The sequence below is a fragment of the Mesoplodon mirus genome (assembly GCF_964341445.2).
Source record: "Mesoplodon mirus genome assembly, chromosome: 12".
In the NCBI taxonomy this organism is placed as follows: Eukaryota; Metazoa; Chordata; class Mammalia; order Artiodactyla; family Ziphiidae; genus Mesoplodon; species Mesoplodon mirus.
In genome coordinates this window covers 82,186,203-82,211,715 of record NC_138988.1, presented here as the reverse complement: position 1 = coordinate 82,211,715, position 25,513 = coordinate 82,186,203, and the positions used below count along the sequence as shown (strand labels likewise).

The window sequence follows — 25,513 nt, the reverse complement described above, 5'->3', positions numbered from 1 at the left end:
GTATGGATAATTCCTCACATTCTCTTCTCAGCAATTTTCTCCTTTGCTCTGGCTTCTCCTCCTGGGTGATTTTATTCATTTCCTCTTGCTTCAGCAGCCCCATCACATCTTTTTTCTTTCTTATGCATTTAGACCAGGGGTCAGTAAATAGCCCACTGCCTGTTTTTGTAAATTAAAAAAAAATTTTTTAAACAGTTGGAACGCAGCCATGTCCATTTGTTTATATATTATCTGTGGCTGATTTCACACTACACTGGCAAAGCTAAGTAGTTGCAGCAGGGACCATATGACCTAGAAAGCCCAAAATATTTACTCTCTGTCCCTTGACAGAAAAGTTTGCTGACCCCTGCTTCAGTCCCATATATCCAACTGCTTAGTGGACATCAGCGTCTGAATTTTCTAGAACGTCTGCCTCCCTTAGTGCTCATATTTTCTCCCTCTTGTGTTAATTATCATTTACCCCTGCACTCAGAAACCATAGCTCATAGCAGGGGCCTGTGCTCCCCTCTCTCCACACCTCTCATCTCCCCAGCACTCAGCTGTTCACTCACCCACCATCTACCATTTATTGAGCAGCTGTTATGGGCCAGGCAGCACCTTACGTGCTCTGTCTTATTTCATCCCCACAACCACCTGATGAGCAAAGTCTTAGTATCTTGAATTTCCCGATGAGCACAGCTGAGGCCCAGAGATTCCGTAATTTGCTGGAGGGAAACACAGCTCTAGGCAGCGAAGCTTGGTCTCAAGCCCAGGGTCTGTCAGAAGACTTCAGTGGGCATCCACCTGGCATCCAGGCAGTTCTCATCCCTCCGACGCTGGGTGGCCACTCGCTCCCACGCCCAATCTCTGAGCAGCTCCCTCCTGACGTGCCCTCCCACCGAGTTTGTCCAAGCCTGATTCTTCCTTCAAGTCTCGTGTATGAGACTCTCAGCGACCACTCAGAGCTTGCAGATTACTCCTCCTTGAAGCATCCCCCTGATGTGCTCCTTCTCTGCCTGATACGACTGTCCCGCCTCTGCATCTTTTTGGAAGCCTTTCCCAAGCCAAAACAAGATGCCTTCTTTCTGGAAATATACCTCTTGAAAATGAATCACATGAAGTCCTCCACAAAATTAATTCATGTTTTAAATGAATTCTTTTTCTATTAAACTGATATAGACTTTAACTTGCCCCTGAGCCTCACTGAGAAACAAGAGCTGGAGCCACTCTTAGACTTGGGCCAGTAATTCATGCTCAAAACACACTTGCGGCAGACGGTATCCTACTCCTTGCCTAGAATTCTCTTCTTGCAAAGCTTTGAAACCGACTTCATTTTCCTCTGAATGAATCTGCCCTGTTCATTCTGCTGCTCATCCACTGGACACCTCAGCCATTGCTGGTGGTGCATTTTAAGCAAACAAGCAGGAAAGATGCCTGCAGTCCACGAGAGTCTGGTGAATCCTTACAAGTTAGGCAATGCTTGCTACTCATGGAGAACCAGAAATCCAACCCAACTAGAAAAAGTCATCAGCCTGTTGGGTCATTCTGGAAGGATCTGGCCATTTGGCCAAAACAGCTGAGTATTTCCTGCCAGAGAGGCACTTGGCAAAAGCTTGTCTTTCAGGGAAGAGGTTCCAGAAGAGTCTTATTTTGTTCTCATTCACTGGCCGTATTTCCTCCCTCTTCCCAGCTGCTTGAAGTAACTCGGTCATATTGCACATTCCCCAGCTCTGATCCCTTGGGTGCGTTGTTACTGAGTGTCCTTCCAGATTTGGCCACTCATGTTAGCACTTTCATCTTCAGACATTCTGTTTGTTTTATAGAAGGAATGTTCCTTTGAAGGAAATTCAGAGATAAAGAGGGCTTTACAATTTATTATTATCGGACTCACGTCTCTATGAGGAAGAGGCTTTTTGAATGAAAGGGCTCAACCCCCTGCCACGGTGACCCCTTGAGGCATTCTTGAAGGAGACGGTCTATCAAATTCTGATCACCTGGTGAGCAAACCCACAGCTGGGTGTCCGGCTGTCACACATGAACTGGATTACTGCTCACCAATATGAAAGTGTATTTGTTCACTGTGGACAGAGCTAGTGATGCAAATGGAAAATAGCTTGCGCATGGCTGCACTCACGTGTATGTTCCAGGAATAGGAAAACCACACATGCGCATGGGGAATAATCACAAGGTCACTTACCATTTTCTGAGCCACCCTCTGTTCCTCATCCCCCGCTTGACTTTTTTGCCTTTGCTGTTCTTGGAAGCAGAGATGTCTCCCCCATCTCACCTCAGGGTCTTTCCAATGAGATTTCTCCTCCTTCTCCCCTCCTTCTTCTCCTTTAACACTCACCTTGTAAGGAGCACTATACGTCCCATGGACACACATGTGTCCGAAGAAAGTTGGGAAAATCAGGCCGCCAGCCTCTGTCTGAGCAATTTCCTGTTCAGAGTGTCTGCAGACTGCTGGCTGGTGATCTCAGCTCCCAGCAGCTGCCTCTTCAGTATCAGATCAATCAAAGCCTCAGTGGATTCCCCTCTGGCCACTTTCATGGCGTGAATTCCATCACCTGGAAGGAGTGCACCTAAAATAGCCCTGGCCCACTGCCTGGTCCTGGGGGCAGCCAGAAGTTCCAGTTATGGTCAAGTTCTTACCTCCTGGTCAGTTAATTGAAATAGTTTTTCTACATAAAGTTAATACCAACTTCAGAGAAATACCATTTATTAACATATTGTCAATAAAACATGAATTGTGGCACTCTGTGTTTCTAGAATTAGGTGTTTCTCCCTAAGTATATGTGGATTTACTTTTTTCAACAGCAGACTTGCTCTAATTTTTTGTTTTTCTTCTTCGCCTTTCAGTCTTTAAAGAAGCTCAACCATGCCAATGTAGTAAAATTGAAAGAAGTTATCAGGGAAAATGATCATCTTTATTTTATCTTTGAGTACATGAAGGAAAATCTTTACCAACTCATTAAAGAAAGGTACAGTGTGGTCATCATGATCTTAGAAATAAATGTTGCAAAGTGGATGTGTTTTCTTTCTGCTTTTGTTTATTGTGGTCATGCTGCTTGTCCTTGGCTGTTTAAAGCTGCCCATGAGATGAAGGGCCCCACCTGCATTCCTGCTTCGGAGGCCCTGTGATAACGGCAGAGAAGCTGCTTTCAGTGCAGCCGTCTTGAATGTCTTAATGGGTTATTCACCCTAACAGGCTCAGAGATTTAACAGGTACTCTGCAGCTCTCCTTCCCACAGGACTGTATGGGCAGAGTGACCACAAGTGAGGAGTGTAGCAGCTTCATTCATTCTGAGCCATCCATCGGAACTTCCAGGTTCCTTTCAGTGCCTTTCTTACTACAGTGCACAGGGCTCGCATGCTGGGAAGACAAAGAAACTAATAAAAAAACTTACCTGTGATGGTCATTTTGGACTTGAAAAGTAAACCATGTAGAACCTCTTGGGCACATTTTCCTGGTGGCAGGTGAATGCCATTCAGAGCATCCTTCTGAGTGATTTCAGTGAACAAATATCGTTTCCATTGTCAATAACAGCAGAGAAGCTGTGTGGTTTGCCCAACCAGAGGAAAATGTCACTATCCACTGCATCTCATAAGCCCTTCATCTGAAGGACCTCAGATTTCCCCCATCAAAAATTTTTAAGCTTTAATTATATTATGGAGAGAGGAGATTTTTATATGATACACTGGAGGGAATTTTTTTTTTTTGGTTTGTTATTAAATGTTTGATGGTTTCTTTTTTGTAACGTAACTGGATATATTTGGTGCTTATAAGGTACGCTTTCTTACATGGATAAGCAGTTGTTTTTCTTTGATCTTTATTATCAGAGGATCTAGTCAAATTAGCATGTCAGCAAGTGTTTTCTTAAATTCTTACTGTATAACCAAAAGAACATGAAAACAGGGGCTTTGTTTTCATTAACAAATTTCATAAATCTAGATTTATAACTTTTTTTCTTCTGCCCTATACAGAAATAAGTTGTTTCCTGAATCTGCTATAAGAAATATCATGTATCAGATATTGCAAGGACTTGCATTTATTCACAAACATGGTAGGTGATTTGGAGTATTGTGCTTTGGAATAGCAGTGAAATGCTGTCATCAGGTAGAAGATGTAGGAAGCATCAGTGTCTTTTGTAATTGACTCCCAGAAACAATTGAAGAGTTGAGAGGCTGACAATGGATTTTGGAATATATTATCTTCTGTAGCTTGATTTCTGAATTTCCCTCATTATTTATCATGTCTGTGTGTTCTTATTCTTTAGGCTTTAACATTAAGCTTGTTAGTTACAGGTCTAAGTGTTATTCCTGACCATTAACTGGTGTATTAATCAGGAACCTACGATTAGAATTCATAGAAGCTTCACATATGATGTTTAACCTACTAACTAACACTGCTTTGCTGTGACTTTTCATTTTTTTAACGTATTTCAATTTCAGCTTGTTCAGAAGGATGCAAAGTGGTCTAACAAGATCTATGCAACCCAGGAAAATAAAATACACTTAAAATAAGCAAAGAAAAAGGCAAAACAAGGCATGGACATAGCCAGGGTGAGGCTAATCGACAAAATACACGTCAGCAAGTTTTACTTAAGTAGGAGAAGCAGGCCACAGATGTGAGCCTGAGATTGCTGTCAGACAATGCAGAATGTGAAACACGACCAATTACAACCTACATGGTTCCTCTGAGGTAAAAACAGTTCAGTTGCCCAAGAGAAGCAGAACTATTCTTGGTACTGATACCAGAGAGGTTTCTGTCATGGATCCTTATGTAACATGACTTTATAGTAAACACAGTGACAAGTTACATGGGACAGTTTCAGGTCATATTCCTCAATATAGGCCAATTACATCACCTGATCAGAGAAAATGGTCCTACTGGGGCCCAGTATGATTCACTCTGGGGATGGTCTGGTGAGTCCAGGGAGAGATTTTTTTTTCTTTTTAAGATGTTGGGGATAGGAGTTTATTAATTTATTTATTTATTTTTGCTGTGTTGGGTCTTCGTTTCCGTGCGAGGGCTTTCTCTAGTTGTGGCAAGCAGGGGCCACTTTTCATCGCAGTGCGCGGGCCTCTCACTATCGTGGCCTCTCTTGTTGCAGAGCATGGGCTCCCGACGCGCAAGCTCAGTAGTTGTGGCTCACGGGCCCAGTTACTCCGCGACATGTGGGATCTTCCCGGACCGGGGCTCGAACCCGTGTCCCGTGCATCGGCAGGCAGATTATCAACCACTGCGCCACCAGGGAAGCCCCCAGGGAGACATTTAAGGCATCCAGAAGAATGGATGGTCATATATCCTTCAGGAAATCCTCCATCACTATTGTTCTTAGCTGAGCTTTTGAACAGTATTGAGTAGCAATGCATTTGAGGTTATATTTCCAGCAAGTCCTGAGGCATGACTAGTCTGAGTTACTAACTGGCCACAGACCCAACTTGTGTTGGGTCAATACATTCTCATGAACGCAGAGCCTCGGGATGGACGTGTCCACCAGGGGAGCCAGCAGTCCCTCAGAAGGCCATTTGAGGTTGCTTTGACATACAGACAGATGGCAAGCTGATCTTGCACAGGCAGAAATCTGTTCCCTCCCAGTCTAAGGGTATCATTGCCATTGCAAATATTGCACCAACAAATGAGTTTCATTACCCAATAAGAAAATTGGGCGGAGTCAGTTCAGATTTGCCGCAAATTGGCAGTGAGGGGAAAAGACACTGTGCTGCATGGTACGTCTGGGACCCTTCCCAGCCTGCTCTGTGACCCCTAAGCAGCCATCGCATTTAGAGGCCAAACGAAACACACACAGACAAACAGAGGCTGTCTGTACAAGTTCTTGGAAGCTGCGGGCATGTGCTGAATAATTGGAGAGTGATATGCAAGCCCGTGAACCAATTCTAGTAAAAAGTTTTCAGTAAAAGGTATCTCTGATTCCACTGACACAGGTAGAAGGGTCACTTTTGCCACAAGAATTTCCCAAGGGATGGTATGAGTTTGCAAAACGCTGAAAACTTCTGGTATGGTGTCTTTAGGGACAAATAGGAGGAGAAGGGGCACTTACTAGATTTGAGAGCCCAGGAAAAACAAATGATGAGAAATCAAAGGGATTCTCCAAAGAGAAAGGTCAACCAGAAGTTTTCACGTAGGGACCCGTCATAGTGTCTCAGTTACTGGGGCTTTTTGCTCAGTACTGGGAACTGCATGGTGGATCTATAAGAAAGTTGATACGTGTTGGCTTTCTCTTCCTTTCCTTTTTGTTGCTTTTTGTGAGACTCAGATAGCTGTTGCCAGAAACAACTTGTATCCTTTTATCCAGGTCTCTACCAAATCCCATCAAATCAACACAGATGCGCACACACACACACGCACCCATACTTGTGCATACACACGCACACATCTGCGTGTACACATGCACATGTGCACCTACACATACACTCTCCCCCCAATACCCACAAATGCACACGTATGCACACACACACGGTACATATTCGTATCCAGTAATTTAGCATCCCTAAGTTATTGTGTCAAAACACCTCTTTGAAACTCTGCACTGTCAGTCTTCTTTGCACACCTTACATACTCTGATTGTGTTCAGAAAGGGTGGAAGGGAAAGCTCAGTTAAGGACGGTCAGACCTCCTTTGCTTTTCTAACCCCAGCACCATGCTTCTCCCTAAGATTCTTGTGGAGACTGTCCCCCAGCTAAGTGCCAGTTCTAGTTTGAGCTTAATATCATTTCATCTGTTACCTTATTTGTTTCCTTGCCAGTTTCTCAGGTAGAGAGGACAGGTGGTATCTATTCCTTTCAAAGAAGAGGAAACTGGGCTTCCCTCGTGGCGCAGTGGTTGAGAGTCCACCTGCCGATGCAGGGGACATGGGTTCGTGCCCCAGTCCGGGAAGATCCCACATGCCATGGAGCGGCTGGGCCCGTGAGCCATGGCCGCTGAGCCTGCGCGTCCGGAGCCTGTGCTCCGCAGCGGGAGAGGCTACAGCAGTTAGAGGCCCGTGTACCGCAAAAAAAAAAAGAGGAAACTGAGGTTCAGAGAGGTTTAAAGACCTGCCAAAGGCCCCCCTGCATTAGAGCAGTAGAGCGGAGATTAGCTCCGATATCTGTGCCCATTTGCTACACTTCTCTAGAAAAACCTGTCTCTTCTCACAGAGAACAAGAAGTGAAGAAAGTGGTGGCAGTAATTGGAGGTGGGATGGATATTCATTTTGTAGGTTTTATCTCGTTTTCATTGATAAATGATTTTTGAAAACTTTTGAATGGTTTTCATGCGGTGTTGACTTAACTTTGGAGCTTTATGTTGTTCTTTTCCTCCAGTCGCAGAAAAAAAATAATCAAAAGCGCTTTGCAGATTTGTCTTGTGAGTTTCAGGCTCCTCCCTGTTGTCTGGTTCTCACTGTGAGAAGGTGCGTTCTGTCCCTGGGAGTGGACTCCTTTGGGAGCAGAGAACAGAGCTGCAGGTGGTTGCCATGGCCATGGCTCATGTCAGTGACTACTTCCCCTCACAGGGAATGAAAACTCAGCTCAACTGGGTGCTGATCGAGCAATGCCAAAGCATATATACTTTGCAGGAATTAAATAATTAATGCAAACCATGTTTCATCCTTGTCCTGCCCTTGCAGATATCCGTGCAGGAAAGCCAGAACGCCTTAGGTGGCTTAAAGGACAATGTTTGGCCCCAAGAGGTGGTTCTCTGCTACCATGTTTCACCAATGTCTTGCTGTGCATGACCTTGAGTCAGCCCTTCGCCTTTCTGTGTGTTGCTGTCCTCCTGGCCTTCTTGATAAAAGCACTGTGGGTTTAAATTCAGTAATATCTGTGAAATTACAACTTCCCTAGCAGGAAGGTGTGCTACAGAAATTCATAATGTTTAAGTATTCTCTGGTTATTTCCATATATTCCTATCAGATTCCTCATGAACAGAATGTGGAGTGGAGAAAGCCTTCTTTGTGGCTTGATGTTTTTCTTGCCCAAGGGTTGTTAATAAAAAAAGGAAGCTCAACGCATTTTCTGCCAGGATGAAAGAGAAAATCCCTCTGTTATTCGACTGGCATGGGGTACCCTGAAATTAAATTGGAGGCCTGTTCCTGTGTTCTGAAAGCCAAACAATTTCGAACAGGAAGATTCTGTGTTAACAGCACTTTGCTGTTGCATGATCTCTGAATAACCCAGCAATAAGGGTTTCCACTGTGAATCAGAAGCTCAGAGGGAGACGTGGGCTCATTGTTACAAGCCTGAGTGCACACATCAGCAGAACACGTACCCAGCCAGGAGTCAGATCAGAACTTAGTGCCACCTCCTCACAAGAGGGGTGGGGGGCACGTCACCGGCCTCGCGAGCCTTAATTCTTATCTGCAGCAAATGGAGCCATGTCTGCCTGTCCCCCTTGCCAGGTTGTGGGGAAGATAAAATGAGAGGATTCGTACTACTGACAGTGACAGGCTCTTGCAAGGTGCAGATGTGCCAAGCACTGCACTAAAAGGTCTACAAATATTGACACGTTGAATCCTACAAAACAACCCCATGAGGTAGATGCTGTTATTTCCCCATTTTGCAGAGGAGGAAAGTGAAGCACAGGGAGGTTAAGTGATTTTCCAGCCAGATTTGAAATCAGGCAACCTGATTGGTCTACACACTTAACCACTATGCAGCGTTCCCTCTCATAGTGATAAAATCGTGATGCTTTGTTAAAATAGAGATGAAAAGTAAACGCACATGACAGGAGAGTCTTATACCTTAAATTACCAAGGAATAGAACTCATGGGTATAAGGCTGATAATAGTTATTGCTATTATTCAGTAATGAAAAGAACAGAGGGCCAGATATTCTACAGACATATTCACAAATGCTTCCTAGTTATAAAGGCTTATCCTCGAATACAGTATAACAGATGACATATGTCAGCTGACAAATACAGTTTTCATCAGGCATTTTTAAAGAGTCTGTTTGCAGTTAAACTTTTTTCCTAGCCATTTTCCCTCTGATAGTTTATTTTGGGCCTGAAGTATGATCCATAGAAAGGAAAGCTGCTTAGAGGGATAAATGGGGAACCAGAATCTTCTCTCTCCTCATTTCATTAGTGCCCACGTTCTCTGTGGAAGTAGGATTAAAGATGAGTTAGCAGGGAAAGGATAAAGCTTGACCGATGGGAGGAGGTGGTCAGTGTGTACTGGAGCATGACCTGGGTGGAAGCAAGGTCCAAGGTCTGGAGTCCAAGAATGATGCTTGTATCTGAGTATAGTTGATGTGATAGGATGAACTGAACAGGGAGAAGATGCAGGTTTGCTGAGTGGGTGTTATATAGGTGGTGGCAGGGGCAGTTGCAGTGGGGCCTGGGGGTGGAGGACATTGCATTATCAGAGAAATGGCACTTAAGGTTTGGAAACAACAGTTTAGCCCAACTAGAGGAGAAAAAGGGAGTCTAAGAGGAGAGACAGGGTGAATCTGGACTTGAGAGGACCAGCACCACAAATCAAGATTGGCTGTCTGGATCGACAGGACAGAGCAGAGCCGGATAGTACAAGAGCTCTGACACATTTCTTGGTAGGATTGTGACTAATTCATCCCCCGCCACCCCCATGACTCACTTTTCCCATCTGTTCGGTAAGAAAATGATGTCTGCCGTCTCTTTTTTTTCATGCTTTTGATGCTCTGAGTGTTTAGGAAGAGAGACCATCGGTCTCACAGGTCATATGTTTTAGGGGCCACAGGAGGCTTGCTGGATGCACTGGCAAAAGATCCCTTTCTCATAACTGCTTGCGTATTTACACATTTTTAAGTCAGAGAAAGGGCAGAAAGGACAGATAGGAGGTATTTTGATGGAAAATGTGACACAGCTCCATGACTGTCTGGGGACAGATGGATCCAGCATAGCTACAAGCTACCTGGATATCATATCAAACGTTCAAGAAGGGGAGATAATTTGGGAGAGGAGAAGAGTGGTTTGGGACAGGTCAATGCAAGGGTGGCAGGGACATCAGCTGCTGTCCCATCAGAGACACAGGTCTGGAGAGGATTTAGCAAGCACGTTAGAGATGCAGACTTGAGCACATCAGCACAGAGGTGGTTGAGGAATAGCTGACATCTTCAGTGATAGCTCTTCCTTCCTCCCGTAAATGTGCTCCTTAGAATCCAACTTCACAACATTGGTAATGGTGGCAGGTAACCAATAACCCCATCAGCAGCATTGACACAGTTGTATTTCCGGTTTTGATGACCCATTGAGATTTAGACTCAGGTAGAATGATGTCTGTCAGTGATTCTCTCTGCAAGAGGAAGGTTTGGGGTCTTCAGAGGCATGTAATGCTGATCTGTGGGTGTTTGAGTCTCTCCTACATGTACCCCTAAAGCCCTGCGGTAGCTGAAACAGGCTTCCCATTCAATGAGTTATCTCTGCCTTTCACAATGTGAATTACAGATGTACCCCTGTGCTTCTTTACTGGGCAAAGTAATCAGTATTTGACATTTAAACATTTGTTTCAACACACACCAGAATCTCAGATACGAGTAGGTCATATTCATAAATCCCTTATTTCTTAAACAAAAAATGTGATTGTGTTTTTGCTGTGATGTAAACTCTCAGTAACCGTAAGACTTGTCTTTTGAAATGGTTTTAATCTCAAATTCTTTCTGGCTGACTGGGGCAAGGTAGGCATATTTTTTTCTTGGAGTGACAATTTCTTTTTGCCAAGTTATCTCAGCCCATAATGGAGTTTTGATATTTTAAAAGAAGTTTGCTCTCTTGGAAAAAAATTAGGAAGATCAACTTTTGAATGATTTGACATTTTTGAATTTGTCAGGGGGAAATGAATGGTCCAAAGGGCTCTGCATTAACATTGAGATGAATGTAGAGCCTTCAGTGTCATACCAGACTATCACTGTCATGAAAAGAGCAATACAGCTGCAAAGAGTAATGCAGACACGATCTTGCCTCTGAATTCCTTCTCCACCACCTCTGCAGGCTTCTTCCATCGGGACTTAAAGCCAGAGAACCTCCTCTGTATGGGACCCGAACTCGTGAAAATTGCAGACTTTGGATTGGCCCGAGAAATCCGATCAAGACCTCCATACACAGACTATGTATCTACCAGATGGTGAGTACCATCTTCCTCAAAGGATTTAATTGCACTTCTTAAAAAATATACCATTATACTGAGGATAATATTAATGTTTGCATTTCTTATTTTTAAAGACCATTTAAAGACCATGCGATTATACTGAGGATAATATTATTGTCACAAATACTAATTTTCCACTAAGAACACCATTTGAAACATATGTGTAGGAATGTTGGCATTGTACAAGCTTAAAAGCTTGTATTATAGGGGCTTCCCTGGTGGCGCAGCGGTTAAGAATCTGCCTGACAATGCAGGGGACACGGGTTTGAGCCCTGATCTGGGAAGATTCCACATGCTGTGGAGCAACTAAGCCCGTGTGCCACAACTACTGAGCCTGTGCTCTAGAGCCCTGAGCCACAACTACAGAAGCCCGCACGCCTAGAGCCCATGCTCCCCAACAAGAGAAGCCACCACAGTGAGAAGCCCACGCACCACAACAAAGAGTAGCCCCTGCTCACCGCAACTAGAGAAAACCCGTGCGTGGTAACAAAGACCCAACGCAACCAAAAATAAATAAAATAAAAATAAATAAATTTATTTTTTTTAAAAAAGCTTGTGTTGTAAACAATTTTAGAAGGAAGTCCAACAGAGAGCAGGGAACTATATTCAATATCTTGTAATAAACTATAATGGAAAAGAATCTGAAAAAGAATATATGTATCTGAATCACTTTGCTGTACAACAGAAACTAACACAACACTGTAAATCAACTATACTTCAATAAAAAAAAATTTTTTAATGGAAGTCCCTTGTGCTTTTCCATAATCTAAATAATATTCTGTATATAGAGCTTCCAGAAGACCTTTTCCTAAAAGAGTTGTGTAAAAGATTCTCCAAAGACCTGTCCGAAAATCAGCCAGTTGGTGTTATTAAAACTTTCAGGCCCTAAAAATTTGATTTAAGCAGTTGGCCATAACCAAGAAGAGCCTACAGACCACTAGTTCTATATTTTCTCGCGCTCCTTTTCCCTCCTCTCTCACTCATTCTTTTCCTGTTCTCTCTCACTGTCTGTATTTCTCGAAAATGCTATAGAGCAGAGGCCCATCAAGAAATGCTCCATAGAAAACCCTGTGTAGCAGAGCAGTCCGGCTTTACACTGCAGCTATGGCTGTTGCATGATGAGTCCATGCACCGCCCTGAGCTAGACAGAAAACAGAAATACAGAAACGCTCGGAGGAGCTGATTGTGTATTTAGTTTGCTTCTGACCGGCAGGTGTGGAACTAGCTTCTCCTTGGTCTTGCAGGTACCGGGCCCCAGAGGTGCTCCTGCGGTCCACAAACTACAGCTCCCCCATCGACATCTGGGCCGTGGGCTGCATCATGGCAGAGGTGTACACCCTCCGGCCACTCTTCCCCGGGGCCAGTGAGATCGACACAATCTTCAAAATCTGCCAAGTGCTGGGGACACCCAAAAAGGTAATGATGTGGGACAAAGGCCTGTGGAACAAAGCTGCAGCTTCCTGTGTTCCCTGCCCCCCGCCCTGGGCAGCCCCGGCTCGTTCTGGATCTTCCTCGCCCTGGGTAGTCCTCCACGCCCTCCTCCTCCCCTGCAGTGGAAGACTTCCTGGCTTCCTCTGCTTTTCTGCCCACGTCCTCTCCGCTCCCTTGCAGAGCTTCTGCGTTCTCGTGGCTACAACTCTTATCCGTGCAGAAGTCTCCTAATGTGATCTGTAGCCCTCCCCCTTTCCTTTATAACTCTGGTCACAGATTTACATCTTTCTCTGGGATTTTTCCGGGACACCCTCACCCTCACCTCCAACTCAGCACGTCTGACCCAGACTGCTTTTTGTTTCGCCCCCAACCAGCCTCCTTTGCTCATTCCCCACTTCTGCCTGTGGTCCCATCACATCCAGCCTTGAGGCTGAGTTTCAGTTTTACCTTGAGGCTGAGGCTGAGTTTCAGTTTTACCTTCTTCCTCTCTCCCTTGCTCCCCTTTTCCTTTATCCCAGCAGTTGGCCCATAGATCCTGCTATCTCCAGCCAGTATCTCAGACTGAAGCCCTGCCTGTGTCTGGGGAGGGGGGCACCTCCCCAGTCTTTCTGCCTTCAAGTCTTTTCCCTCCAGCGTTTCTTCCAGTCTGTGGCCAGATTTATTCCCCTAAAGAACAGCTCTGGTACTGTCCTCCCCTCCTAAAAATATCTACTGCCCAGCCCCCTAACTCTCATTCCTTATCTGCCACTTACACCCCTCCTGGCTCTGTGCTCTAGAATCTCCCGCTTCTGCCAAGTGCATGTCTTACGTGCCCCAATCCCACTCTTCTTCCAGGACCCTCGTAACCTTTCTCTCCCTATTCCTCTAATCTCTGCATGTTCAACTGTGTTCTGTGTTATTAATATATTATCTGTGTACATAATCTGTTTCCTGGACCATAAGCTCACTCAGGGAATGGATTTGTCTTGTGTTTCTTTGCATTTATTTTACACATCCTAGCACCGTTGCTGGTACAAACCAGACCCTCAAAAAATTTTTAAAAATTATCTGAAGGAATCATTAATGCCACCTCTTCAAGATTTCCAGGGCTTCCCTGGTGGCGCAGTGGTTGAGAGTCCACCTGCCAATGCAGGGGACACGGGTTCGTGCCCCGGTCCGGGAAGATCCCACATGCCGCGGAGCGGCTGGGCCCATGAGCCATGGTCACTGGGCCTGCGCGTTCCGAGCCTGTGCTCCGCAACGGGAGAGGCCACAACAGTGAGAGGCCCGTGTACCGCAAAAAAAAAAAAAAAAAAAAAAAAAGATTTCCAGACTCTCCTGCTGGAATCTCTCCCTCCTCTGGATGACTGTATCTCTACCTCTGTTGTGACCTTTGTAACTTTTTATTTTGTGTTACTGTGTTTTTAAAATAAATGTCTTATTTTCTCTTTCGGACCATAATATCTTTAAGGACAGGATTTATATTGGATTATTTTTTGGATACCCGACAACATTAAGTATATAGGAGGCCCTCAGTAACTATCTAAGTGAATGAATGATACAAGCTATATATTCTGCCACTTCACTTTAAAAAAATAAAAAGCAATTACATCAGAATGTGTCTTATAAAACAGGAGTTTGTTGGAACTAACAGGGATCTTAAACACTGATTGCTCAGCATCTTCCGTCATTCCCTCCAGCGCTGAGTGCCCCGTAGGTCTGATGCTTGAAAAAGTGGAGGACTTGAGACTAATAGCTCTCCTGACTGCTGGGTTTCTAAGCGTTTGTACTTTGACTCATCAAGATGGGGATATAGTAGTATGTAGCCTTTCACAAGTTTATTTGACCAAGAACAAGGTGTTTTGTTTTATTTTTTCCCAAAAAAAATCTCATTAGCAGTTTCTAAAACCTATGTCTCATGGAACGCAATTGGGAAAATACTAATTTGGTTCAACCCCCGAATCTCAAGAGGTGAACTGTCTTGTGTTAAAATTATAAAATAAGTTGGTGTGGGGCGTTCCCTGGTGGTCCAGTGGTTAGGACTTGGCGCTTTCACTGCCGTGACCCAAGTTCAATCCCTGGTCAGGGAACTAAGATCCTGCAAGCCGCACGATTCAGCCAAAAAAAAAAAAAAGTTGGTGGCAAATCCAGCGTCTTTCCCACTGTCCCCCAGCCTTCCTGTTCTTTGTGTCTCTCTGTTAGCATCCTCCTGCATTTCAGTACCCACAGTGCCACCGCCACCATAGTGAGTATGGACGTGGCAGTGACACGTCATACATGCCAGAATATAAAGTCCGATCACAGCGATTGGCTGAGCAAGATTTTCCACCTTTTCCTTCTTTCAGACTGACTGGCCTGAAGGCTACCAACTGTCCAGTGCTATGAACTTCCGCTGGCCCCACTGTGTGCCCAATAACTTGAAGACCCTGATTCCAAATGCCAGCAGCGAAGCAGTTCACCTCTTGAGAGACATGCTGCAGTGGGATCCCAAGAAACGGCCAACAGCTAGTCAGGTTTCCTTCCATTTTCTTCTGATGCGTTTCTCTCGAAGTTCATGTCTAACTGAATAATTCCTATAAATCTCATGGGAAGTATTTTATTAGGCATTATGTATGAAAACTAGTATTGAATACCAGTAATGGTGAACTATATAAGGTAGAAGAACTTAAACTAGTTTGAAACTGTCTGTGTCTAAAGTAGTTAAGGTTTAAACAATATAGTTGCTTTGCAAATTGCCATACAATTCACGTCATATATCACCGTATACGTGGAAATGAAAATAAACATATATCCACCTGTCTTTGGCAGATGTTTTCCAATATATTCTCTGTGAGTTAAGATGATGTAGCAGTTTGTTTATAAGGCAGTACTGATTGTTGAAAGGCAATTTCAAAGTGAAGATATCTTGTAAGATCCAGATCACTCATTTTACAGATGACAGAGAGAGAGAGCTAGGATAATAATTGTAATTAGCATTTTATAGCATTTTATAGTTTGCACATGCTTTAGTATGTTTTTATGTGATTTTAACGCCGTGAAGCCTCCATGAGATAGGTGTTAACTGTTTTTATTCTATACATGAGAAAACTGAATCTCAGGAAGTTTAAGTGATTTGCCAAAAAAAAAGAAAGAAAAGAAAGCTTAAGTGATTTGCCTTAATAACTCCACCAGTAACTAGTACAGATAGTGTACTCTCAATGGCAGTTCTGTCACGTAGATGACACACCTTCTGTTTTCCCAATTCCATACCTCCTGTTTTCCCAATCCGCCCTCCCCCAAAGCCACTTTGACTTAGATTATAAAGTGCACCCAAGAGACTTGTAGTGCCGTGGGCTTCAAACACCGCCAGGCCTCCTGCCAGCTTCTTTCTGTGGTAGTTGTACCTGGCCCCTTCTCAGCTTGTCTCATTGATAATCCCACTGCTCAGAGAATCAAAAAGGTGACCAGTTCTAATCAGAGTCAGTGATTTGGCTGAACGAAAGTGACAGAGGCACTTGAAGACAGGGCCGACATGACGTTAGAATTTGTGAGTGCTGAGAGCTGACGGCTGGGGGGATTAAGGAATGGGAGAAAAGCAGCTGTCCAGTGGCTCAAAGAAGAAACAGCCAAGACCCTGGATGGCTCAGGAAGGTTGGAGAGCGCTCAGAAATGCGCTTCTGGTGATGAAATTCACAAATGGTTTCAGGGCAGGAAGGAAGCTTTCTGATGAACCCAGTTTTTTACAGATGAAAAGTTTTTTAGAGATGAAAAGAAAAAGATTCTGTAAGGAACCCAGGAACCAAGAGAGGAATGTGTACTTTTAAGAATAGTATCAGAAAAGCTAAAAATACCCCCAAGTCAGTTGAGACTTGCAAAAATACCTGGGACTACAGAGAAGACTTTCCGAGTTAGATATCAGGGTCCAGGATCACTATGGGAGTATCCACGTTATTTGCCTCTGTATCTACACTTATTATCATTACAGGTGTTTATAGCTATGTCCCAGATTCATTGAGAAAGGTTATGTTGTATTCAATGACTTCCACTCAAAAAGACTAGGGGATATTTCAGAAAGAATTGCAAACCCAGCACTTTAAGATTTATCCCTCGGCGATCCAGAGAGCGTGATTATTTTGATGGGCAAGGTTTAACTGTAGCGTGCATTACACTCTTGGCGTTTCTGGTGTTAAAGCAGACGCACCTGCTTATTTTATTTTTTTTTAATTGAAGTATAGTTGATTCACAATATTGTGTTAATTTCAGGTGCACAGCAAAGTGATAGTTTTATATACATTTCTTTTCCATTACAGATTATTACAAGATCTTGGAGATAGTTCCCTGTGCTATACAGTAAATCCTTGTTGTTTATCTGTACCTGCTTATTTTATATTTGATTTTTCAGAGTCCTCCTGGATCGTTACACTTGGCTCTCTCCATTTTATTTTTTTTCTTTCTATGGACTGAAGAAATGGGCTTAGAATGATGAAATATCATATTTAAGACACACAGCAAATAAGTTACAAAGCCAGGATACTGGCAGAAGTAGCAAAGGGCATAGCAGTGAACCTGGGCGCTTTACCCAAGTAATTTAAGTGTGGCAACCAGTCCGTACATTTTACACTAGTTTAGATAAGGAAATTCACAAAGGGTGTTACAGATTCAGGGTGCTGTTTTATCATTGGTTTGGGCTAAGCAGCTGTAGTAAACCGGTTTCGTGAAATCTAGCCAGCAACCCTGAATGGTGTCAACCTTCCTGGCCAGATTCTTCTCCTAAAACAGCCTTATGTGTCATTCCAGGCGCTTCGATATCCTTACTTCCAGGTTGGGCACCCCCTGGGCGGCACCACACAGAGCCTTCACGATTCAGGAAAACCACAGAAGGACGGTCTGGAAAAGGCAGCCCCACCGCCTCACATAAAGCCGGTCCCTCCTGCCCAGCCCCCAGCCAAGCCACACACGCGCATTTCTTTGAGGCAGCGTCAAGCCAGCCAGCCCCCTCAGCATCTCATGTACCCCTACAAAGCCGAGGCTTCCAGGACGCATCACCTTCCAGAGGACAAGCCGAGCCCTTTGCTCTTGCCAGCCCTCCACACCAAGCATCCCCAGGCAGTAAGCAGGAAGATTCGCTTGAGAGCCCTGTGTCTGGCCTGTTCCTCTTCTGACCCTACTTACTGAGTGAAATATTTTCTTTTTTCAGCAGATAAGGTCTAATTATCATAGATCTGTCTTTGCCATATCATGGAATTGTGAAAAGAGCCTTGGCTTTGGAGTTAAAGGTCTAAATTCAAGTTCTGGCTCTGCCCGTGAATTACAATGCCATGCCTGGGGGGCCTGGCCGTGGGGTGGTGGCCGAAGGCTGCACGTGGCCCCAGATCACTAGGGTCTCACATCTCGGCTCTGCTGTTTCACAGCTTCGTGACCCTGTGCAGGGTACCTGGCCTCTCTGCTCCTCACTCCCTCATCTGTGAAATAGGGGTGGATGATGAGAGCGCTAGTCATTGTTATTATCAATCCCTGTGGACTCAGTGTCCTCACCTGGAAAAGGAGGATCCGAATGCCTGTCTTGCCCACCAGACAGGGCTGTTCATGGGGATCAAAGGTCCTGCTGCTTGTGAAGATGTTTTGAAAATCATCACATGCCCCGCTAATATTTGTAGATCATTATTCCTGTCAGTGCTATCAGTCGATGCTGGTAATGCCAGGCTGTTGATGGAGCCCAGCTCTTTCTTTTCCTCTTGCTGTTCAAAAGGAAACAGTGAGTGTTAGTCAATAAGATAATAATCTGACACGGGACTCTGGTTTCCATTAGCCTTACAGTGCTGTCTGAGAGTCTGATCTTCTAACACCTTTATGCAAAAGTAATACTTTATCTGTCGACGAGCATTCACTCAGTGAGTGCTGGCTCCCGACTAGGGCAGCGTGAGGTGACAGGGATGGTGTCTCCAGACTGTCCACTTTACCCCCGCCCCCCTGCAGCGGCAGTGGGTGTTTGGAAATTTCTTATTGTAGCTAATCCTGTAGTTAAATAGGATCCAGGTCTACTGAGAAGGCAAAGAAGGCATTAATTGCATTGTTTTCTATAAAAGAGCAGGTGACTGACACTTTAGCTATATTCTCTTACTTTCTATTTAGGACCGTGTCAATCACACTAACTCTTTCAGAGATGAGCCCTGTTTGAGCATCCAGCCACTTTCCTCATATGTTGAGAAGTACCTTAAATTTCTTTTTTTTAATCCTTATCTTACACAGCTTAGCGTCCCCATTGAATGAAAACTGATGTAATCTGTGCAGGATGAGTGACACAGGTCTGGGACTGTGTTTGCCACCGTTGTCCTTTCCAATAAACTGTGCATATTGGGGAAGGAAACGCCCCAGAACCCTCCTTTACATAACCGAGAAAGTTCAGAATGGGGATGACTTGTGGGTGAGCTCCGTTAATACCAAGTATTGCTTTTCCCCCCACCTCTCCTTGTATCCACAGAAAATTCTCACTGGCCTGGAGCACAAAAATGGTGAGATCAAGCCAAAGAGTAGGAGAAGGTGGGGTCTCGTTTCCAGGTCGGCAAAGGATTCTGATGGCTGGGCTGACTTAGATGACTCGGATTTCGGCCCATCGTTCACCAGGATTGACCTGAAAAACAAGAAGAGACAGAGTGATGAGACTCTGTGCAGGCAAGTGTGGGCTCCTGTCTGTGCACGGACCGCACCTGGGGTCTGTGAGGTCATCTTTACGTCAGAGGAGCGGCCCAGCTCGTGCTGACCGAAACCATCTTCTCCCCACTCAGATTTGAGAGTGTTCTGGACCTGAAGCCCTCAGAGCCCGTGGGCACCGGAAATAGCGCCCCAACCCAGACATCCTATCCCCGGTGCGACACGCCCACCTTGAGGTCAGCAGCCAAGCAGCACTACCTGAAGCATTCCCGGTACCTGCCTGGTAAGAAACATTCCCGCCTTTGCTCTGATCACTGATAAGAAATCGTGTCCCTGGAATCACGTGCTCACAAAGATCCTGTTTTGGATGGCAAGTGCTTGGGGCTTCTCTTCCGAACTGGTGGGACCACCATAGAAATATTAGCTGAAGCCCAGGCTTCACATTCTTTCTTTCTTTTCTTTTTTTTTTTTTTTTTTGGCCACATGGCATGCGGGATCTTAGTTCCCTGACCAGTGGAAGTGCAGAGTCCTAACCACTGGACCGTCAGGGAATTCCCAGGCTTCACATTCTTATCTTCTGTAGTTGCCTAAGATAAGAAATTTGGTAGAGGAAACCGGGTCCAGTCCCCAGGGAAGGAGTAACCAGGAAGAACCAGGCAGCTTGCCCGAGGTCTCTCCAGAAACTGCCAGCCCTGTGTGTTTTCTCAGGAAAGCAGATGGGAGCTTAGTCACCCCATGTGGCTGTACCACAGGGGTTAAGTGAAAACATTGTAGTTGGAGGGTGCCCAGACCTCTCTCCGCATTCTCTGTATTCTAAGCGTACAGTGTTAGCCAACCGTTCATTCACAAATTCATTCCATCAGTAAATCCGTATCGCACAGCATTCCATGCTGGGCACTGAGAATCTGGTGGACACAATAGCCGAGAGGGACCACTAGGCTGCCCACCTCTAGGGCCTCCATTCACATCACAGGCTATGTGGTGACTTTAGCCAGCAGCATGTAGACAGTATCCTCCCCCTCATATTTTCTAGTGGTGGGAGACAGACCGTAAATAAATGGACACACCATAGCCACAGACGGTGACAACTGGCGTTAAGGGTGATGAAATGGGGGCAGAGGCAGTACTTTAGACAGAGTGGTCGGGGAAGGCATCTCTGAGCAAGTGACTCCGAGCTGGGCCCCAGCGATTGGGAAGGAACTCCACGTGCACAGAGACATGCTGAGCAGAGGGAACAGCTGGTACAGAGGCCTGCAGGCAGGAAAGAGCTTGGCTTGTGAGAGGCCAACACATGGCCCGAGCCCCGTCAGAGAGGATGAGGTGTTAGACGCATGAGGCATCTTTGGGGGTCTTATAAGAAATTTGGATTTTATTTCATGAGCCACTGGAAGCTCTTGAAGGGTCGTAGCTGGTGGAGTGACATTCTTTTATTGACATCTATGTGCTGCATGGGTGAGGGGCCCACAAGCTGTCGCTGTTGTCCAGGTGGGGACAGTGGTGCTCAGACCCAGGGTGGAGACCTAGGGCGGGGAATGGAGGCCCTGCTGATGCACTGATTCCCCACTCTTGATTGGGAACAGGCCTCCTAAACACTACCAGACCTCATCAGTCTTGGCACTGTGGCCTTAGGAGATTGGCCTGACACTTCCCAGATGACAGGGTATGGGGCGGGGGGCAAAGACTCCAGCTGCAGTGAGCACAGGCAGAGAGAGTTATTTCTTTTGGGCTCTAAGGGTTGAAGAAGGGTAAAGGATGAATTGAGTTTTTCTGTTCTGAAAGCTACCTTCAAGGCCTGATAGGAGTGGGAAGTGGGTGGTCCGGGGGGCAGTGGTTTGTCTTGCCGTTGAGGTCAAGGCAGCCTTGGGCGTGAGGGAGTCAGTGAGGGTCATTGGTACAGACCAGAGTCACCTCTGATAGTCCGTGTCAGGTTGAGAGGATGGAACCTCAGAATTCAGAGAAAGGAGAGCAGAGGGCTGCAGAGCTGGGCTTGGGGGTGTGGAGGGACGAGAGAAGAACTCGGGCAGCTAAGGCAGTGGTCTGCAAAGGCGGACGAGTAGGAAGGCCAAGGGGCACAGAAGCCCAGGACTGCACCAGGTGGTCAGGACGTCAGACGTGGACAGATGTGTTGGTAGACGTTGAAGTCTGCCAGGCCGCCCACCAGGAGACAGCACACTCGCCCCGAAGATGGCATCTTCCCTCTGCCACCCATCTGCTGACAGCATCCTGGTCAGTTTCTGCTTTGATGGTTGAAACACAGGAAGTCTTTGACAAATTGGATTCTGCGTTCGTTTCATCTCTGACATGGGATGCAAGATTAAATATAAATTTTGCCTTTGAAAAACATTTCTTCCCTATTAGGAATAAATATAAGAAACGGCATACTCCCGAATCCAGGAAAGGATTTTATTCCATCTAATCCATGGTCTAGTTCTGGTTTGTCTGGAAAATCTTCAGGGATGGTATCGGTGATCAGCAAAATAAATTCAGGTGAGTAATGCTGATTAACCCCTAAATGATAAGAAACATGGATGTGGCAGGGTGACAAGCCGTGGAACCACAAGGGCCTCTGGCGTGAAAACCCTGGGCCTCTTTTCCAGGCCCGTGCTGCTCTCTCTCACCTGGCAGCAAGCCTTGGGGACTCCGCCAGTTCCCTCGGGCTCTGCCGTCAAGAGTAGCAGGGGACGAGAGCGGTCTTCCCTGGTGCAAGGGAAAAACAGTCTTACGAGTCTGGATTCTGAGGCCCTGCTCTGTGGTGGGCGACCTCCCGTGTCACACTTCACTGGGTCTGCCTTGCTCTGGCTTCTCCCTTCTGTCTGATGGCCCAGCCTTAGCCCGGGGCATCCGAACCCCTTCTGGTTGGAAGATGGACGGTTTGGAAGCCCCTGCCTACTCTTTAGATAATAGACGGATGTATTTCAGAAGTCCTCCAGGCAGACACACCCCGTGCCCAGTAGACAGCTTCCCCTGCTGTGGGCTGCTTCCCCTTCCACATGCCAAGTAAACATCTGGGCTTCTCTTCTCCCTGCCTTTGTCCATTGCGTGTTCATGTATTTTAAGGAATAGAAAAAGGAAAGAGAATATATCCACACCCACGTACCCACCACCCAGCTTATAAAAGACTCTGCAAACACACACGAAGCCCAGAGCCTTGCCTTTCCTCCCTTCCTCTTTTCCTCTCCCCCGCGAGCCCCACTCTGCCTGAGTTGGGTGTTTATTATTTCCATGCTTTGTTTTTAGTATACAAGAAATACCTAGTATGGTTTTGCATGTTTTAAAATTTATATGCATATAATCCTGGATCTCCACTCATTTTAATAATTATATTACGTATGCAGCAATTATACATCCATAGAATATATATCACATTTTGTATAGTATTACATATACAATATATATAAGTGTATGATACACGATTTATTATTTATACTAGAATATAACTTTTTAAGTTCAAGTATAGCTGCTGTTCAATATTATATAAGCTACAGGTGTGCTCTATAGTGATTCACAGTCTTGAAAGGTTATGCTCCACTTATAGTTATTATAAAATATTGGCTCTGTTACCCGTGCTGTGCAATATATCCTTTGTAGCTTATTTTATACCTAATAGCTTGTACCTCTTAATCTCCTACCCCTATACTGCCTCTCCTCCCTTCCCTCCCTCACTGGCAACCACTAGTTCTCTATATCTGTCTGCTTTTTTGTTGTTACATTCATTAGTTTGTTAATATTTTTTTAACATCTTTATTGGAGTATAATTGCTTTACAGTGGTGTGTTACTTTCTGCTTTATAACAAAGGGAATCAGCTATACATATACATATGTCCCTATATCCCCTCCCTCTTGCATCTCCCTCCCACCCTCCCTATCCCACCCCTCTAGGTGGTCACAAAGCGCGGAGCTGATCTCCCTGCGCTGTGCAGCTGCTTCCCACTAGCTAGCTATTTTACGTTTGGTAGTGTATATATGTCCATGCCACTCTCTCACTTCATCCCAGCTTACCCTTCCCCCTCCGCATGTCCTCAAGTCCATTCTCTAGTAGGTGTGCGTCTTTACTCCTGTCCTGCCCCAGGTTCTTCATAACCAGTTTTTTTTTTTAATTCCATATATATGTATTAGCATACGGTATTTGTTTTTCTCTTTCTGACTTACTTCACTCTGTATGACAGACTCTAAGTCCACCCACCTCACTACAAATAACTCAATTTTGTTTCTTTGTTAATGTTTTTTAGATTCCACATATAAGTTATATCATACAGTATTTGTCTTTATCTGACTTATTTCACTTAGTATAATGACCTCCAAGTCCATCCGTATTGCTGCAAATGGCAAAATTTTGTTCTTTCTTATGGCTGAGTAGTATTCCATTGTATATCTATACCACGTCTTCTTTATCCATTCATCTGTTGATGGACACTTAGAACATAATTTATTCATTCCTTCTCTTCTTGACCAACATGTAAGTTGTTGACAGTTTTCACAGTTAGAGCACCGGAGTCAACATTGATGCCCCCTATAGGTGGTGTGCACGTGTGAGGTTTCTGGGTATGACATAAACGCGTTAGCTTAAAGGCTGTGCTCATCTTGGACTTCACAGATTTTGCCCAGCTGCTGTCCAGCAGGGTGTGGGAGTTGTACCCTGCCCTTGATGCCTCTTGGTACTGTTGAGATCGTAAACGGGTGCTCATCTGAGGGTGTGCAATGGCATCTTACTGTGGCTTCAACCCGCATGCCCCATTGACTAATGAGGGTTGATCATCTTCTCTTGTGTTTACTGACTACGTTTTTTTCCTTCTGTGCTTTCCTTGTTCAAATTCTCTTCCCATTTTTCTTCTTATCTATCTAGTCACCAAAATTGCAAAATGTGTTCCAGCTGACCAACACGGCTCCTCACACAGGAGCTCCAGACCCTTTCTCCCACTCTGCCCTGAGTAGTTGCCAAGAATGCTCTGTGTTGTGAAGACAGAGAGCAACTCTCCCCCTCATGAACTCTTCCAAATTGATATAACTTCCTTTTGTATAACATTCTTCGTTATTCCGTGTGCACCTTGAAGCCTTAATAATAAGGCTCATTATAAATCCGCATTCACCCATCCGATACATATCGATTACTTGCTATATGTAAGGCTTTCCATGAACTGCCTGGAACACTAAGATGAATAGCACCCAGTTCCTGCCCTTAAAACTGTCTCAAGACAGAAATGACATAAAAAGTGAACGTATTTAATATATTTTAATAAGGATTAATTTTCTGGTTCTGGACAAGAATACTTAGCATAGAATTACTTATAATAGCTAAATAATTAACATAACCTGTATGCTGATCAATAAGAGAATGGTTAAATGAGTTATGGTTTAACCATATTCTGGAATTTGTATATACTGACATGGAAGGCTAACTGTTGTATATTATGGAGCAGAAAAAGAAAATTCCAGAACAGCTTTAACTTATTATTACAAACAGAAAATTCCAAATTTCCCCTTTTTTTAAGCAAACCAACCTACCAGCCTCCTTGTGGGTACAAGCTACAGGGTCAGCACTGTCTTTGCACACCCTCGCCCCATCCCCCAGTGTTTCCAGCAGTGTGGTGTGGTGGAATGCTCTGCTTGGAATTCACTGTATTTATCCTAATTCTTTTCCCCTGAAAGTCAAACCTGGTTCTCTATTGTCCTGCCCCACTGTCCTTTACCCCCATTGATGTCCTGTGCATGTCTTTGCAGTAACAAGCTTTTCCTTTTGCATATCAGTTGGTTCCACCTCAACAAGTTCTAGTGGACTGGCTGGAAACTATATCCCTTCCTTTCTGAAAAAAGAAATCGGTTCTACTGTGCAGAGGGTCCACGTGGCACCTATACCTGACCCTTCCCCTGGTGAGTTCTATTTCAGATTATTATTATTCATGAATTGATTCAACACACAGTTATCATACAACTGCTTTGTGCTGGCCCTTGTAGGCCTAGGGTCCACGAGTGAAGGAGACACAAAGCTCCCTGTCCTCCTGGGACTTGTACTCTACAGACAATAAGTAGACCAAATAAGATGCTCCAGAAGTGCTAAGGGGAAACTAAAGCAGGGAGTAGGGAGTGTGGGGTGCGGATGCATTTTACATAGGGCGGCCGAAGAAGACCTCACTGCAAAGGAGCCATCAGGTAAAGATCTACAGGAGGTGAGCGAGCAAGCCCTATAATGCAGGCTCTTGGTGCCTGGGCCTCCAGGTAGGATGGGCCTGGTAGATGCAAGGAACATCAGGGAGGCGGAGTGCAGGAATGGTGTGAACAAGGGGAGGGTAGCAGGAAGAGGAGGTCAGAGAGGTGATGGGGGGATGCCCCCCACAGGTCACTGTAAGCACGTCGTCATGACTCTGAGCCAC

The 25,513-nt window shown here is 45.0% G+C and overlaps 1 protein-coding gene across 1 annotated transcript in view; it reads left to right on the top strand.

Annotated features, from left to right (window-relative positions):
- Positions 1–25,513, top strand: part of CILK1 (ciliogenesis associated kinase 1) — a gene marked incomplete at its 5' end in the record, with an annotated part of 34,596 nt that overhangs the window by 5,071 nt on the left and 4,012 nt on the right. Inside the window, 10 exons of the mRNA XM_082638696.1 lie at positions 2,839–2,960; positions 3,964–4,043; positions 10,949–11,081; positions 12,350–12,521; positions 14,861–15,028; positions 17,292–17,603; positions 18,976–19,166; positions 19,280–19,428; positions 21,504–21,632; positions 24,891–25,013. Coding sequence (XP_082494822.1) covers positions 2,839–2,960; positions 3,964–4,043; positions 10,949–11,081; positions 12,350–12,521; positions 14,861–15,028; positions 17,292–17,603; positions 18,976–19,166; positions 19,280–19,428; positions 21,504–21,632; positions 24,891–25,013 — 1,579 coding nt within the window. The remainder of the gene's footprint in view (positions 1–2,838; positions 2,961–3,963; positions 4,044–10,948; positions 11,082–12,349; positions 12,522–14,860; positions 15,029–17,291; positions 17,604–18,975; positions 19,167–19,279; positions 19,429–21,503; positions 21,633–24,890; positions 25,014–25,513) is intronic.